The sequence below is a fragment of the Danaus plexippus genome, chromosome 17 (genome assembly GCF_018135715.1).
Source record: "Danaus plexippus chromosome 17, MEX_DaPlex, whole genome shotgun sequence".
Taxonomy (NCBI): Eukaryota; Metazoa; Arthropoda; class Insecta; order Lepidoptera; family Nymphalidae; genus Danaus; species Danaus plexippus.
The window spans coordinates 1710950-1728651 of record NC_083548.1 but is presented as its reverse complement, the minus strand read 5'-3'; the positions used below and the strand labels follow the sequence as shown (position 1 = coordinate 1728651).

General features: G+C 30.6%; 4 protein-coding genes across 5 annotated transcripts; 2 read left to right on the top strand and 2 right to left on the bottom strand.

The window, feature by feature from the left end:
* The first annotated feature begins 861 nt into the window (after positions 1-861).
* On the top strand, positions 862-4168 carry LOC116771452 (G-protein coupled receptor 54). The gene is made up of 7 exons (XM_061523125.1): positions 862-1127; positions 1458-1761; positions 1997-2175; positions 2959-3081; positions 3161-3355; positions 3443-3616; positions 3810-4168. Exons 1-7 carry the CDS (start codon positions 1053-1055, stop codon positions 4017-4019), a joined length of 1260 nt encoding a protein of 419 aa, XP_061379109.1. The 5' UTR covers positions 862-1052; the 3' UTR covers positions 4020-4168.
* A 143-nt stretch (positions 4169-4311) lies between these two features.
* LOC116771247 (SET domain-containing protein SmydA-8) lies at positions 4312-7191 on the bottom strand. Its single transcript, XM_032663048.2, has 3 exons — positions 5686-7191; positions 4999-5183; positions 4312-4576 (listed from the first exon to the last, which is right to left on the bottom strand). Exons 1-3 carry the CDS (start codon positions 6995-6997, stop codon positions 4448-4450), a joined length of 1626 nt encoding a protein of 541 aa, XP_032518939.2. The 5' UTR covers positions 6998-7191; the 3' UTR covers positions 4312-4447.
* Positions 7192-7263: 72 nt separating this feature from the next.
* LOC116771248 (SET domain-containing protein SmydA-8) lies at positions 7264-14380 on the top strand. Of its 2 annotated transcripts, XM_032663049.2 has the most exons (7): positions 7264-7385; positions 7574-7755; positions 8313-8336; positions 8641-8825; positions 11308-11433; positions 11773-11895; positions 12201-14380. In XM_032663049.2, exons 3-7 carry the CDS (start codon positions 8316-8318, stop codon positions 13297-13299), a joined length of 1554 nt encoding a protein of 517 aa, XP_032518940.2. In that variant the 5' UTR covers positions 7264-7385; positions 7574-7755; positions 8313-8315; the 3' UTR covers positions 13300-14380. The 2 variants fall into 2 exon arrangements, with proteins under 2 accessions (XP_032518940.2, XP_061379108.1); XM_061523124.1 differs by lacking the exon at positions 7264-7385 and having other exon boundaries at positions 7565-7754.
* LOC116771250 (trypsin-1-like) lies at positions 13498-16477 on the bottom strand. The gene is made up of 6 exons (XM_032663051.2): positions 16242-16477; positions 15984-16161; positions 14800-14916; positions 14378-14544; positions 13779-13930; positions 13498-13701 (listed from the first exon to the last, which is right to left on the bottom strand). The coding sequence occupies exons 1-6, from the start codon at positions 16306-16308 to the stop codon at positions 13498-13500; spliced, it is 885 nt and encodes a 294-aa protein (XP_032518942.2). The 5' UTR covers positions 16309-16477.
* Positions 16478-17702: the final 1225 nt, after the last annotated feature.

Genomic DNA, 17702 nt, shown 5'->3' with positions numbered 1-17702 from the left:
TACTATTTTCACTCACTATTGTGTGTTCTTTGAATATGATCTGTATACCTTAAGAATCTTTGTTTAATTATATAATAATAGTACCATTATATTTTACCTAGAGAGAATTTAATATTTTAAAATGTATGGTTGTTGTTCCGTGTAGTTGGTGACTAACTTGTACTTGGTTGTTAAGTAATTTAGTGTGTAAAAGATAAGTGACATTGTGGATATAGCATCTAGAAATTCATATAATTTATTGTTCTCGCTCCTTTGTATTACTATTTTCTCTGCATTTTTTTATCGAGCTTGTTAACATTACTTAATCTATTTTTGATGTCGTATGTATTTAGTTGGCTATAATTGAATATCGAAGGCCACTTTTGTATATAAATCTGTAAATAGTAATTCCGCATATCAAAATTTAAATGCTCGATCGAAATCATTGTCGAATACAGTTAAAATGATATTCGGTTAATTATATAAAAAAATATATTCGGAGAGCCATCTCGTATGAATTTGCTGAAATTTATATCCACCTGTTGTGCTACCATGCCAGGGTACGTCTAATCTAAGATAGTAATACCAGACGAAACTAGAAGATGGCGCTCCGTTTAAGAAAAGTAAGTAACTATAATAGCCAAAAAATATCAAGGTTTCTTTTTGATGGCTTTTTAAGTGCCCTCAGTTCAATAATAAAAATAAAATAGCATTACCCGGCAAAACCCACCGTGTGAAATATTTTTTATATTTGTCGTCGAAAACTGTTATGTATTTTAATATATGGAGTAAGAAATATTATTATGCAAGTAAAGAAATATTATTGTATTTACTGTTTAAGCTTTATATATCATTTTATTGTTCAGAACATAAGAGTGATGACCTTGTCTAATCGAGTTGGTTTGACATTATCATTCATATGATAAAAATGCTTTCATGGTAATTGACTACTGTGCTTCAGTGTTATCTTAACAGCTTTTTAGGAAAATATTCATTAGCTGTTTTGCTTTTCGAAAGATAACTGGCTTTACTTACTAGAATTTTCTCCTTTTTCCCCGCCTATCTGTGACGCGATGCTATTTTACGAAGAACATGTTTACGGGATACCTAGATTTCTAACGAATTGGACCATAGATGATTTGAAAGAAGTAAGTGGTTTTAGTACAATTTTTTTTCATGTTGTAAACATTAATTTTTTCGACGTCTTTAATTTTTTTATAGTTAATTTAAAGCAACTTTCGCCTAATTAAGGAAAACCGTGTAAAATATTCACAAAAATATTTCCTTTCTAGTAATAAACACTTTTTTTGGTCTCCTTTTAAAATATCAGTTTAAAGGATAAAGTATTAAGAAGATTATGTTGAATATATCCTAATAAAGTAAAATTCCATTTAGATTTTTCAGAAATATTTTTTTTTAATAATCACAGAAACAAACCAACAACAGTGTGACTAATAAAATTTTTCTCATAATTCTAGCTCGATACGTCACTATATCCCTTTCCTAATACTTTGTGGCATGTGAAGTCCGTTGAGGAAGTTACACTCAAGGCGTCTTTCATGGTCCTCGTGGGGGTTACTGGCATCTTTCTTAACTCTATTATTCTGATAATTCTTCTTAATAACAAATGGCTGTGGACAGCGAGTAATTATCTTGTGGGTAACTTGGCTGCAGTAGACCTCATTACACTTTTATTCTGCCCCTGGCTCATGCTTGCCAGGGACTTCTATCAACAATACGTTTTGAAGAACTTCGGTTGTAAATTTGATGGCTTTTTACAAGGTAAATTCTTGTATCAAAGTAACTGAGTATATAATTTTGATTCCTAATTTCATCTTGTCAACATTGCAATACATGTAAATAACAAAATTTTATATCATATCTGCTTGTACCCATACAAACGCTGTTGATAAAGATTATCAATATACCAAACCAAAGGTTTAATATATTGATAAACTTTATAATATTTTCTTTTTATATACAATGGAATGTTAAAAATTTTCATGATAATTTACAGCCACGATGCTTCTTGCCAATGTAGCAGCAATAATTTTAGTTTGCTACGATAGACTTGCAGCAGCAGTGTTGACTGCAGAGGCGAAAATAACCAAAAGTGTAGCACCGAAGCTGATTTTCGTTTCATGGATTTTATCAATTGTGTTATCAACGCCGTGGATATTCAAAAGGGAATATGTAGTATGTTTTCTAAATAATGTAATATTTTTATTATTAAAGCGTATTTTAACGTCAGCCTACCGTATGTAGTTATATTATAGAAGGAAGAAAAAACACATGGTTCACTTGATGTAAGCGATCACGAACGTTTGTAGATTGCTAAAAAAGATTATGCTTTCTTTGTCATTTACTATAAGTCTGTAAGTTAAAAAAGACAGCGATGGGAATGGAATGAGAGATATTAAAATGGTAACTTAGCTATCAGGCACTCTTACTTTTAGACATAAAGTATAAAGAGTCGCTTCACATTTTGTAGGTGGTAGTCTAGCTGTAGTTATGTAACTACAGATCGAACATGGCCTGGCTTGACCGTGAAAGAAGATCGGCATGAAGTAACCTTTAATGGCTGCGTTTCGTCTGATGAGTGAGAGAGCCTGTTGCTCTTTCCCTATTCCCACCTTTTCCTGACATTCAATTATTCCCACCCTTCCCTATTCCTAAAAAAACAAGGTTGGCAACGCATCCGCAACAGAGATGCTGCGGATGTGCATGGGTGGCGGTAGCTACTGTCCACCAAGTAGGCCGTCTACTGGTTTGCCACCTTTATCATTAAAAAAATATCGATATTTATGAGAAAAGACGACAACGCCCGAATTAAATCAATGTATATATATCACTACTATATCAAAACTTTAATACAGATTAAGCTGCCCTGAAAAATCTAACCCACTAAAATGCATAGTTACATATGATGTGAGAAGAAAAATATGTTGTTATTCTTAAATAAGACATTATGATTTTCAGGAGCGTCCATGGAAAAATTATTTGGAAACATATTGTGTTGAAGACTGCGATTTCCTCTGCATCTACTGGCATTTTTTGGTGATTCTTCTCGTATGGATACCACTCACAGCTATGACCATAACTGTTTGTACTTTTAATTGTATTGATTGAAAGCGATACAAACTAAAAATCTTTAGAATTATATATCGCTTATTAATTTCAGTATGGTGCTATTATATGGAAATTAGAATGGGGAGCCCGGGAACTTTTATCCAGAGGTGGTGGTAGAACGATCATTCTTGCCAAGAGGAAGACCATGCGAGTGACAGCTTGCATTCTTTTAGCAGCTGCCATATGTAGGATACCATTCACAGTCCTCGTTTATTGGAGGAATAATTTGAGGAAAGAAATAAATGCGGTATTTTTATTTACTTTAATAGGGAATATCATGATCTCCGAAATATGCGTTTTCCTTACAACGTGTTTATTTTTTGTTTTGCTTAAGGTCGATGGAGGATATTCTATAATATGGTTCATAGCAACATATTTAATGTATGCCAACTGCGCTATCAATCCAGTTATATATGGATTTACTAATACCAGATTTCGAAAAGCTATGGATAGGACTCCATGTATAGCATGTTTTAGATTTGGATCGCTTTGCTGTGTTTACGGAAAAGTAAGATTAATTGAAATTCTATTTCAATATAATTTTTGTATGAATTTTAAAAAACTCATGAATTTCTGTTCGACTTGTTAAGGCCTTAACAACAATTAGAAACAATAAAATACATTAGGAATTTACGTATCCTTAAATGTTTAATTTATCAATACATTTTTAACCAACCTTATCATTATATCTGTATTAACAGGAAATTAAAGAAAACCAATCACCGCAACATAATAACAATGAGAAGTTATTTGTCATAGAAGGTACACCGCAACCACGAAGAAAATTGTCTCAAATCGTTAAAAATCTCCTGCATATCCATAGACACACAGTTGAACTGAGTATTGCTAAAGTAGACGAAGCAACTACTAAACCTACAAAAGTTACACCACTTAAGATTGAGCACTTGTAGAATATGGCATTCACGACTTCATAAAAGAAGTTTGACACTCACTTCGTGTTTACTTAAAGAAACTTTTCAACCATCTTCGTCCATAAATTGTCGGCGATAGGAGCATTAATAGTTATGCATGTTTGAACGAATGTCGCCGTGTATTTAATCAAATACCAATTATGATTATACCATTGTCCTAAGTATATATAAAAAATACATTCTTTTAAACTTTTAGACTATTCACTATGAAATTTTTTTGTAATAGGAAATTGGATGTGAAATAGTATATTATCATAAATAAATGTATGACTATCTTTTAAACTTATTTTTTTATTTATTTTAAAGTTATTCTTGTGACAAAAAGTCCCCTTAACCAGTTTAAATATAGAGAAATTAAACCAAAGCTTTTTATTTCACCTAGCTTTTGATAGTTAAGTTGGGTACTTTCACTTCGTGTTATCCAAAATTGATAAACGTTCTTGAAGTTTTGTTTGGAGAGCCTCGTTCATGTGAGGTTCTATTTTCAAGATATTCGTAGCTTCTTCAAGTAGAACCATATTTTCTATCAACTGGTTCTGTAAAAAATATAATAAATATTTTTTACTCTATATCACTTATTGCAGTTTGTTACCCTTTATAGAAAGTATATAAATTAAATTGAATTTCTTTGAAAACAAATACCAAAACAATATGGATCCATGAGATTATTTATTTCACTTTAACTAATGTTTTATATAACGTATTCAAGGCCTTGTCTATAATACGTTGTTGGATTATTAGTGAAACGCAACGTCTAAAAATAAAACGTGGAACAATTTTATCTATCAACGAGAGTCATTAATAATTCTCGGTTAACTTTTTCATTATTCAACACCACTTTATTGTAACATATATATTAATTTAACAATAACCTTTAAAAAGAAAGCAAACTAAATAAAGTGATTATTTCATTAGTGACATCTAATATGTTGTTGTTTTTTAATTGACTATGTCTTACCTGTGCTTCCGTTTTGGTCAACATTTCTGCTTCAAATTCTTTTTTTATCTTTATGGTCATCGCAGCTTCTAATTCCAACAGTATAGATCCACGAAATCTGGACCAGCCAGGATCCAGCTTTTCAGCGACTTCTAAGAGCTCGTTGCAAATATCTATTTTCCGATTAAGCAAATTTTCCGGAAGTTCTGTAATTCATATGTATTTAGTTTATAGCAATTATTAACTAGTTCATCATCAGCCTATAGGAGCCCACTGCTGAGCAAAGGCTTCTTCTCCCATGGAGAAGGTTAAAGCATAAATCATTGCTCAAGACGGGTTGGCGATTTCAATCTTATAATTTGAAATTATAAGACCAGGTTTCCTCACGATGTTTTCCTTCATCGTCCGTCACTAGTTAATGCTTGACTTTATTCCCGTGTTATCGTAAAGGGAAACGTAGCTTTGGATGGTAAAAGCTTAGTCACTCTTGTTTTGCAGGCATTGAAATTTTAAGTGAAAGATAACACAGATGCAGAAAAACTGTTACAGCCCTTTATTACACAGGAAAGAGAGTTTTTTAATGGAAATAAAGTTGTTTAGTTTACAAATTGTTTTGAAATACTTTATGGGCCTTAAGCTTTCTTGTTAAAGCTAGTATCTAACTATAATATCAAGAATTAAGCCTTTTTTATGTAAGTAAGTTCTAACCTTTCAAAGAATAGCCTTTGTAGTTTCCATATATCTCCATTAACGCCAGTTTAGCTTGAATCAATAAATGATTTCTGGGGTGAAGTGTTAACTTATATTTCTCAATGAAGTGTTCAAAATCTTGAGGCCCTGTTTTATTTAATGAACTTAATTCTTCTTTTAAAGCCTTATTTCCCCATACCATTTGTCTCCCTTGAATAAAATATCCGCACTTTTCACATTTCCACAGCGCAGTTTCGTCTAGAGGGTTAGTAGACACTAACATGGCTCCTTTTCTACTATCATCAGCATTCGTACTATTGCACATCGTACAATAAATATTCCCTAAATATGTGCCGAATTCCGTGGGGTCAGCACATCTCTCACATTTACAATCAAAATATTTATTGGTTTTTAAAAATTTTCTTCGATCCAACGTTCCCCACAATGGCTGAGTGTAAGTAGCAGTAATTTCTTCGCCTTTTGCAATATGAACCGTCGCTATCAGAGCTAGAGTTTTGTCTTCACCTAGGTATATATGTCGGGTATTCGGCCTGCAGCTGTGGTTCATCATTGAAGCTAATAGATATATAGCTCGTAGCCTTTTAGTCTTATCTGCATTTCTCACATCAAAAGAATTATTATCAAATATGGAGGATATTTCCAAAATTATTTTATCATCAAAATTCATTCCAAGCACTTGTCTAATAAACATAATTAAATTGGGTCTTAATACCTGATATATAGGGGTATTTATTCTTTGATCAACGTGAGACTCTAAATTCATTATACTTTCAAACATACGAGGATTTGAATCCTTCATCAATAGCACCCTTAATGGTGCAATGACGCAATAAGCTGCTTCTGATTTATCAGGACATTCATATTTTATGTCACATTTGTAATTACTCTGAACCATTATTTTACATTCTTCTCTATGTACTTCAGCTTTTTCACAATCAATGCCACATACTGGCCAGTTACAAGAAGAACATCTTATAAAATCCATGTTTCCATCATCGTTAGGTATTGGTTCTAATTGTCTTCCACAAGATAAACACTGTACTTTGCAATACATTCTAGGTCCGATGACCGCTGGTTTTTCTTTTAAGATCACTTCCCCTTGCTTTATATCTCTTGTTGCAGTCATAAATCTCCCACAGGAATCTGAATACTGGATTTTATATGGTTTACATTCAACCTTGTGACTCTTCTTCCAGTCAAATTTTTGGTGCTCCTTCGAACAATAATATACCATCTTGCATCCACTGCATGTTTGTGCTGCTGGTTTTTGGCAGACATGACAAACCGATGTAACTACTTTTGTGTTCATTTATTCTTACTCTAGCTAAAGATAAACGTTATAGCTCGCGAGCGTCTCGCGCCGAGCCCAACACAATACTTGATTAAAATAGATGCGAGTAATTATCACTTGTAACCAAATACTCAACGACCGTGCCAAGAAAAACGTTTTGTAAAACAGGGCTTCTTGATAAGAACAAATGTTCAAGATTTAGCTTTACGAGTGAACAAACTGTTGCAAACTATTTGGCTCATATTAATTACTAATAATAAATAGCTTTAATAGTTCATGTAAATGCTTCACGACGCAATTAGACCAGATCATGTAAATTGTAAAACATTCTCTATCGTTAGTAAAAATTAACTAGTTTGTATTATACACGTGATAGTTACAATAATAACCACAAATTTTTTAATGAGTGAGTAGAAAAGGTTAAAATGAATTATAATTTATAAATAATAATAATATAAAAAAATTATATTTACTAAGATTTATTATTATTATCATATAATTTAACTTTTTTCCAATGTTTACTTGATGGCTATAAAAAACGAGCGGTCATTGCCTACCTTGCACTTTTAAAAATATGCTTCAATTACGCAACAGGCTTCCGAGACTCATTCTGTAGACTGAAACTCGTACGTTGGCAGGCCGTGAAAAATGTTTTCAACGTAACAAGTTTTACTATAGAAAAATAATTGTTTAATTTAGAAACACAAAAAGGAAAAACATTATAAGTGCTAAAACTGTTTTTTTTTGAGTTTCAAGTACTGTGCAATCTTTAAAAGTAAGTACATACTTTGTATTTTTTTTACTTTCACTTTGGTTTAAAAGTTTACTTTGTCATGATATTTTTAATGTTTCTTTTTTCATTTATATATAATTTTTATTCTGGTGTGTGAGATTTTTTAAATGAGAAAGTAAGAAGTATGTCGCGTCATCTTATCTTTGAAAAAAAAATGTATAAAATAAAGATTTTCATTAACTGTTAATAATCCAAAAGCAAAGGCGTTACTATGCATAAATTTATATATATTTAGTTAAACCTATTATTAAGTAGTAGAATGTGAAGGAAATATAATTTTGGAATAAGGAATGTAATACGTAGGCGGGTTTGGTAGTAAATACCAGGTCTATGTAACATTTTATTCAGAAAAATAGTCTTTCATCTCATTTAGATGGTTGTTAAAGTAAAAGTTTAGGAAAATGGAAAAAACTGATGTACATAATAATATTATATTAATCATCATAAGATTGATTTAAAGTAATAATATATCGCATGAGCTATTTCCTCGCTGTAATTATTATACTTTTATTTAAAGTAAAATGATATTTTCTCTTACAGAACATGGGAAATAACGAATATGAGGTAAGAAAGTTAATGACACCGCCACCTTATTCACTTAATTTGAATCTTACAGGATTCTCACCACGTGTTCTCCAACACTGTACTGTTTTAGATTCCTGTTCACAGATGGCGCTAATATTAAAATCGTTTAACCTTACAAATGAATACATGTGTATTTATATTATATTAAAATAATAATTTTACATATTGAGACATTCAAAACCCAAATTTAATTCAAAACTTCCTTAATTTCATTACTATTTGACATTTTACTACCGAGTACTATTAATTTATAATATTCTTATCAGATGTGTATTGTTATTAGATCAGAAAATCAGAGGAACTTGGTCGGTACTTAGTAGCAGCAAGAGATCTTGCCCCAGATGACGTAGTTCTTACAGAGTTGCCCCTTGTTTATGGACCTAAATCCATGCCTGACCCAGAGGCTTTAATGCCGTGTGTGGGATGTTATAAACCTATATTTACTGATGTCGGTGAAAGATGCTCCAGGTACAATCATTTTTATATTTAATAGTCTAAGGACCCCGGTCCCAACAAAGTTCCTTTTAAATAAGTGTGTACAAATAATATTCTCAGTCTTTTTATATTTTCATGAAAAAATATCAATTTAATATGTTATAACAATTAGAATATCGAGCACTTTTTAATTCAGTTTGTGTTACGTTTTCTAAATTCTGATTTCTTATTTATTAATTAATTATTAATTTAAAAAAGTGCGTGCAGAAATGGGTTGTTTGCTTTCAGTATTAACCAGCCCAGTGAGTAAACTTTGAGCTTCTCCTTTTCTGTATCATATTATATTGAAAGACTCTTTGTCTTGGGATACTTTATTTGTGACGTTCTTCTTTTTGATCTACCTACTTTATGTATATGGTTCGGTTGTTCTGAAATGAGGGCAATCATTTTTGTTCCAGTAAAATTACTCTTTGTACTTTTTGTATCTTTTCTTTTCTTTGTCATTTTCTCTTTGTATTTAGCTACTGAAATGCTTTTTACTTAGACTTCACGTAGACATTCCTTTTTAATGTAATAAGATGATATGTTTAGTTTGTATATATTTTTCAATATATAACTCTTTGTCTTCAACATTCTTGTAACCTATTACGTTATTATTACAGAAAATCGACTTGAATGTCACATGTAGAGAATTTTATCTTGTATGATCATATTATATAGCGATGTTTTATTTTCTTATAATGTTTTCCAAACTTTAAATCCTCTTCCCTTGATACTTGGTAATAGACTAGCGTTGGTAAATTTTTCATTTACATTTTAATGTACTGTCAATAATATTGTCTTATATTTCCCTTCGTTAATTTCTTTATATTTTTTTCATTCTAACAACTGTCTATCGATATTCCATGAAATTTTTTGGATTTCAACCACTTAACCTTTCTATGGTTTTAAATGGTAAAGCTTTTTTACAACAGATGTCGCTATTAGCTTTATTAGAGAAAAGTTACTATTTAATTCCCACTTTTTTTGTCATTAAATCGTATGATTGCTAGAATTATTTCTATATTAAAAAGTTTTCATATCAATAAAGTAATTTTTTTGTCATTATTACAGTAATATTTATTCAGTAAATTCGAATATGTTTGAGTTGAATATAGTATAGGTAATATTTTCTATTTCTTTTCTTTTAACTCTTTCTTAGTTTGTATTATAATTTCATTTAAAAGACAAATCATCCTATGCAAAGACAACATAACACTAAACCAGTGTTTCCTCGGTCCTATTTTGGTCATTATTTAAGTGTATGATAAATCTCCACAATATCAGTTCTCACATTTTGATATCCATTGTGCGGAGGACAAATATAGATACGAAACAAATTTAAGAAGATCCAGATCGTTTGATGTTTATCTTGATTTTTCTCAAGGGTTTTTGAATTCTTAATTCATGTTGTTATGAACTATTGAGGAATTAATACATTTTAATGAGACTCATCACTGTAATTATGAAAGAAAAAACAATATAAAGACGATTTTAGAACCAGTAAAACCTTTCAGAACTAGCAGTGAAAGAGTTATAAGTAAAATTGTAACAACTAATCGTTTGACCTTTCATCTCCTTAACATAGCAATAGGGACATACATATAGCAATAAATTAAACTTACAGTAAATAGCCACATAGGAATGAAGATCGGTATATTTATCAATTGATTCTTTTCTTAGAAATTCTAAATAGGAAATTATAATGATCACAATATTTACTGTATTTGAAATAAAGCCCTTTAATTGAATAACCTTACGATAATTAATAATTAAAATATGTATTTAATAAAGAAGTTAATTTTGAAAGAAATTTCTGAGACTGTGAAGAAATTTAAATGGTCATTATTCATCATTTTTTTTTCTTCGCCTTTCTTCAGTTAAACTTGGCTGCAACCATATCAAATACAGTCTGTTACAAGACCTATTACATTTTTTTCGGTCAGGCTCTGATCGGCTTAAACCCAAAATAGCCTGACCCGAGCGAGCATTCCGCGATAAGGAATTTCGTTTCAATTATAAACACCCATTTTACAAGTATAAAGCTCAAATCTTTATTTAAAATTTATGCAATCGATCTATAAGTTAAATGAAAAAAAATTAATATCTTTATTGCTTTTTAATAAAATAAAAATTCACATATCTACTATGAGAACTCACAATTACCAAAGTTATAATGTTTGTATTAAACTATCAAATACCGTCAAGGTATCGTATACGCAATGATGATTTTGATGATACGCAATTTATTTGATGTAATTTTAAGTTTCGATCGTAGAACACTTATGGCTTTAGAAAGCGATGCTAATTAAGGTTGATGCTCAAATATTACATAATTTCATCGTATTAATGGAGACGTCGTTGATTGGCTGAAAGAAAATCAAACAGCAAGTTAATTTAACGAACTTTATTTGAAGATAAACAACTGGAATTGGAAAAGTTTGATAGACTTTGTTTTATTTTATACGTCATTCAGATGTGGCTGGCCGGTTTGTTCTGGCAACTGTCCAGGCTTGAAAGATCCTCTCCATCACGGTGTTGAATGTGAAATACTGAGCGCGCGTCCAGAATGTGTTTTGGACAACATGGCTGATTATTACCGGTAATATTTCCATACATACATTATACATATAATCCACAAGTCATTTAATTCTATGTATAAATTAATAAAAATTAATTACGAATATTAGCAAAAGTATGTATTGAAGAATTATATTTTCCTAACATGACCTAACTTTAATAAATAGTCTGCGATATCATTCAGTTGCAAAAAAAAAAACCCTAAACGAGAGTATTAATAAGTTTTTGACAACCATTCGAATTGAGATATTTAGAAGATTTTAAGTTTATATAGATAGACCTTATACGGGATGGCATGCGAAATTATTAGCCACATAACAGTATAAAAAATGATAAATAATAAAAAAAAATTACGTTACAGACACGATGCTCTACTTCCATTACGCTGTGCTCTTCTTCAATATACAGATGATGATAAATGGAAAAAACTTTTAGAACTTCAGTCACATATGGAATGTCGAGTACCGGGAACAGATGCTTATGAGTATGTATATATTATGTTTAGTTAGGAAACAAACAGATCCTAAAACTTGCTCACAAAAATATTTACAATATATGTATAATGCTTATTTTAAATTGACCTTCAAACTGAGAAACTAAATTTTGTACTATATAAATAGAATAAGCTATTTGTTAAAAATAAATCAATGAACGACCATAAGTTAAAATTATTTCATATTAGAATACCTATGTTATTATGATTGTGATACATTGAGTTATATATATATATATAGTTAGTAATTAAATTAATGGCTTTGTTATATTATACAAATTGTTTTATTTTTTCAGTGAGGCAGATGAATTCACTGTTAAATATCTTATGAACGTTTTCATCAACAAGATTGATAAAAATGTTAAAAATAAATATCTTAATCTTATATCTGGAGAACTGTTGCACAAAATTTGTGGCATAATCGACACTAATGCGTTAGAAATAAGACTACCAAATGGATCTGAACTTAACGCATTATACGCAACAACATGCATGATGGAACACAGCTGTGTCCCAAACACAAAGCATTTATTCAACACATCAGGAAAAGACGTTAAAGACAAATATAAAATTACAGTGAAAGTCGTCGTACCCATTAACAAAGGGGATCACGTAGCGACAATGTACAGCCATGCTTTATGGGGAACACAAGCCAGACGGCAACATTTGAAAGATACCAAATATTTCTCCTGCAAGTGCATACGTTGTAGTGACCCTACCGAGTTGGGAACTTATTTAAGCGCCATGAAGTGTTTTGGCGATGATAAGGGTCCATGTGATGGAATTCATTTACCTGAAGACCCGCTAGATGAAGAAACCGACTGGGCTTGTAATAAGTGTACAGTAAAAGTAAACAATTCTCAAATAAATATCCTCATATCTGAAATGGGTGAAGAGGTAGAGAATGTGCAAATGATGGGAGGTTCTGTGAACATGTTAGAAAATGTTTTATGTCGATTATCGACATTTCTACATCCAAATCATTATCACCTTTATTCAATAAAACATTCACTTATACAGTTGTATGGGAGACAATCTAGTTATATGTCTGAAGAAATATTGGACAAGAAAATTAAGATGTGCAAGGATTTGATTTTCATAACGAAGACTTTGGATCCAGGTAACGCAAGACTTAGTTTATACTCCGCAATCCTGCATCATGAGTTACATTCAGCTTTGGTACTGAAGTCAAAAAAGGCTACTAAAGATGGATCACTTAGAACTGTCGATGAAATTAGACCATTGATTGATGAAGCGAAATTGTCAATAGAAGCAGCTTTATCATCCCTAAAAGATGATGTTGAGGAGACATCAGGTAAAAAATTGCATGAAGTTATCGAAAAAAGTAGACTTGACTTCGTCAACTACTGTGAATCAAAAAACATCAACATTTAATATTTTATTTATTGTCAATAAACTTATAAATAAAAATAACTTAAATACTTAACAATAATATCACAGATCTTCTAAATATTTGGCAAACGAGACATGACATGGTAACTTTTTCGCTTTTATTACAACTTAAGAGATTAAATAATGGTATAAATTTAATAAATTGTTGATAAAAAATTAAAGGTAACTATGTTAATTCACCTAACCACCCCTCAGGTACCAACTTAAACCTTTTCTAGCATTATCATTATTGACACTGGATACAATCCAATCAGTGAATTTTGAAACCCTTGTATAAATTCCTGGCATCTTCGCTCTGGCACAACCACTGCCCGTTGATACCACTCCAATAAGCATAGTATGACCCTTTTCACCTTGCAGCATAAGTGGACCTCCACTGTCAGCCTGAGATTTAAGTGTTTATCAAGTTAGAACATTATCAATCCTTTCCATAGATAACAATGAAATTATGATCTTCTTACCCAGCATGAATCCCGTCCTCCTTGTTTATAACCAGCGCACATCTGAGTTGCAATAATTCTTACTTTACTTCCCTGGGATTCATACCAACTATTGCATTCGCCGTTTTCTACTACAGTAACTTCGGTTTTTTGCAAAACGTTCGGTCTCTCACCTACAAAATTGGATTTAGCGTTTATTTCAAATCATAGCAAAGTATTATCTACTTCACCTACTAACCTACTTACTGAGTGTATTGATTATTCTTATAGATAAAACTTAATTAACCATTTAAAATGACAAATAATATAATCAAATTAAGTGAAAAAAATGTGTTTTGTTATCATCTAAATGGTTCTATTTTAAGTAAATTTTACTTGGAACTTCATTTGTTTATTAAAAAGTTCAATTTAAAATTCTTACACTAATTTCTTCAGTATTTTATGTTGTACGAAATTTTCTAAAAAACCAGTCCGATAGTTTTTGCTTGATCGATTATCAAGTGAAGGTAAATAAATTTCTGTACATTCACATAATGACGTGACAGGATGATAAAGAGTTACATTTAGTTAATTTTAAAGCTCATTCAATATGCAACAGATATATAATAAAATATATTAACCAATTCCTCTGTCTTCATTGGTGAAACCCCAACCAGCAACGGTGGCACTTTTACCAGTAAAGTCAGATGATTTAGCCCGAGGAAGACATGCGGGTCGCAGTTCATTTGTCCATACCAGTTGTTGTTCTGTTTTAAGGAGAGCTACGTCGTTCGTTTTCTTTTTACATCTGAAATAATATATGTCATTATGTGCACAAATCCGGAAATTCGAAGGTAAGCATTGCGTACCGGGCGAATTGATAATATCGAAATAAAATATTTTTATTCTTATTAAACTTGAATTATATCTGAATATTTGTTAGTACAAGTGAAATATTTAAGCAATAAAATCACGTAAGCTAGTATAAAAACCATATTGACGGAAGTAATTTTATGTAAGCATGTATAAAAAGTGAGCAGTTAGCAGTTATTCCGATGCTTACCTATAATCCGGATGAGGGATAATTTTGGAGAGCCTTTGATTTTTGTCCGATGCTGATATATCAGTGTAACCTGCTACGACTGTTAACTGTTTTGATTTGTAGAACTCGTCAAATACACTGTCAAAATAATATTATTTTATTAATAGATCAATAAAAAAACTCAACAACATTAATAATTAAAACAGAATCTGTGGTAAAAACCGTGAGAATACTTGATCATTTCTGTCAAGGGGCGGTTAAAAAATAGAAAATTAGTTAAAACGGTAAGCCATTTTTTAGACCGTAAATTCAATTGATTTTAAAAAAATTTTGAAGGTCAATGGGTTATTACGGATTTTAGCATTCTACATATCTCTTAATAAACATTTATATATATAAAGCGTGTAAATAAACTATTAATACATTCAGAACAATATTGATGTCCTCTGCCTAAAAACCGAAATATAAAAAAAAAAAAATTCAAACCCATCTTCACTTTTAGTAAAAAAATCACCATAACTGTATTTTTACTCACTCTGATTCATTTTCTATTTTCATGTTCAGTTACAATAAGTACGTACTTATTTAGGTCACCAATTGTCACTTTCGAGGATAAAATTAGTTAATAATATTTATTAGAATTTATGTACAGAAGAATTATGCTATACAGAACTATTTACAAGAAACCATATTGTAGTTTGGAGTGGAAGGAACAATAATATGGAATCTATTTCAAACACACAATCAAAGTACATAGACTTATTAAATTATGATGGAGTACCTTAGGTTAGCCTGTTACCGTTACTAAAACTTTAAGTGTAGTTTATTAGTCCTAGCATATCTTTATAGTATAAATATACCATCACACAAACATATATGAATACGTGTATTATAATGTCTATTTTAACAAATTAAAATTATCAAAGTCTTAAATGTATATTAAGTTTCCCTCTGAACGGTTCCACATTATAATTTTAATTTATACTAACTATATTTATTTGGAGATATATTTTCATGACTCGCAACTGATCGTATATATTCATAATATTGGCATAGTTATATTTTTTAGTTTTAGAGAAATCTTTTGCAATTTGAATTGAGAAATCAGTATGAAAAAAGTAATATAAATAGATTTTTATTTGAAATGTCTTAAGTAAACGTTTTAATAATTAATAAAGGAATCAAGACAATGTTGAAAGAATTACCTGCAAACACAGTGTCCAGCGGTAACCAGCCATCTATTATTGATGATAGTAGCTCCACACTGATGGGTCCCCTGTCTCCACAAACTGGCTGCCCAGGGGAACTCAGCAGGCAGACTGTTTGTACCACCGACGATACGACCACTACGTGCGTTCAGCAGACCACAATCAACATCAGCCACTTAAATGAACCGCATGTTACATTAAAAGATAAAAACAGATTATGACACAATTGTATAAAGAAATTTATGTTCAACTCACAATTAATATAACACAATCCAAGCTCACAACAACAAACTATAACAATGAACACACAAACGCGTTCCATTATTATCTAATGTTTATTAAATAAATAATTAAAATAACTAGTTGTAATAGGACAAGTGCACTCGTGTCAAAGTGCGTGCACTTTATAGTGAACAGATTTCAGACGGTGATTATTTAAAGTATTCCATGATTTCTACTTAAACAATCTTCCTTCGTCCGCCTGAAGGCCTGACCCCTATACTTTATGCTTCGAGTGTTGTGCGAGATTCCTACGAAGGTTTATAGATATTTCTTTAAAAAAAAATACCTCCACACACTTTAAAACTCACAAAAAAAAATTGGTAGCACAAAATATTTATAGTATATTGAAAATCACTTCCAACTACTTTTCTATTAGTCCTTTACGATTAAAAACCTTGAAGATTTGGAAATTAATTTTAAATGTTTTTGATATAACTTTCCACATACTGTTAACACAACTATTATGAAATTATTTATTAAAATTTATTGATTTTTATTTGAGGATTTAATACATAGGATTTAATACATAGGATTTAATACATAAGCTTAATGGAAATCATCTTGCCTCTAAACATTAGTAAATCAGTCTGATTAAGTAAGGAATAATTAATTATTAATGGATGAGCTAAGCATTGTGGATTTGTAGTGTATTATTAGTATTCAAATCTACTATAATTTTGTTTTTTTTTAGTCCCATGGCGATCCTGAGCTTATATTTGAGATATTTTAATATTAAAAATGAGATAGGAAAACAATATTTATAGCTAATAATTGAATGCAAGGGAAAGAGCAAAAGGCTCTTTTAACAATATACTTCTATTGCAATTTAAATCAACTTACGTGTTACGTACCTCTGATACCAGTTAAGGAAGAAATAAAAATACGTTTTATCGCACATAAATCAGTAGATTGAATATTTATTAATAGATTAAATTATATGTTTAAAATTTATTCATCGATATGCTGGCGCACATCACTATGAACAATTCATTGTCAGGTTCGGAGCGACCTCGGTAGATAAGCGTAGATAACAAGTCGGAACCGTAGCTACAATGAGTTAGTATTATCGAAATATGTTTATGCAATGTCAACTTAGCCGACAATGTTAGGTTGGATATGTTTCTGTATTTCTTTTGTTGTAATAAATTAAAGTACTCGTAATGTAAAAATTATCACACGACATCTATTAATTTATTCTTACATTATATTAAATTAAAAAATTAAAATAAACTTTATTTATTTAATGTTTAATCAAACAAAAACTGTTTTAATACATTATTTCATTATTGAAAATTTATGAAATTTAAATTTTTATATATACTTCCAAAGTACATAAGAAACTAAATAAAAATATCACAAGAAACAAAATATAACAATACATAAATATACAATTTCCTTTCCGGTCATGATTGCTGTTTTACCCTTGACAGAACG

Coding starts and splice junctions, on each gene's coding strand:
- LOC116771247 (XM_032663048.2), bottom strand. CDS start 6,997: ATGAACACAAAAGTAGTTACATCGGTTTGTCATGTCTGCCAAAAACCA. Junction 5,184..5,685: donor CAAAGGCTATTCTTTGAAAG/GTTAGAACTTAC, acceptor TATGAATTACAG/AACTTCCGGAAAATTTGCTT. Junction 4,577..4,998: donor TGACCAAAACGGAAGCACAG/GTAAGACATAGT, acceptor TATTTTTTACAG/AACCAGTTGATAGAAAATAT.
- LOC116771248 (XM_032663049.2), top strand. CDS start 8,316: ATGGGAAATAACGAATATGAG. Junction 8,337..8,640: donor TGGGAAATAACGAATATGAG/GTAAGAAAGTTA, acceptor TATTGTTATTAG/ATCAGAAAATCAGAGGAACT. Junction 11,434..11,772: donor AACATGGCTGATTATTACCG/GTAATATTTCCA, acceptor ATTACGTTACAG/ACACGATGCTCTACTTCCAT.
- LOC116771452 (XM_061523125.1), top strand. CDS start 1,053: ATGCTATTTTACGAAGAACATGTTTACGGGATACCTAGATTTCTAACG. Junction 3,356..3,442: donor TGAGGAAAGAAATAAATGCG/GTATTTTTATTT, acceptor GTTTTGCTTAAG/GTCGATGGAGGATATTCTAT. Junction 3,617..3,809: donor TTTGCTGTGTTTACGGAAAA/GTAAGATTAATT, acceptor CTGTATTAACAG/GAAATTAAAGAAAACCAATC.
- LOC116771250 (XM_032663051.2), bottom strand. CDS start 16,308: ATGGAACGCGTTTGTGTGTTCATTGTTATAGTTTGTTGTTGTGAGCTT. Junction 16,162..16,241: donor TGGATTGTGTTATATTAATT/GTGAGTTGAACA, acceptor GGTTCATTTAAG/TGGCTGATGTTGATTGTGGT. Junction 13,931..14,377: donor CAATGAAGACAGAGGAATTG/GTTAATATATTT, acceptor CCAATTTTGTAG/GTGAGAGACCGAACGTTTTG.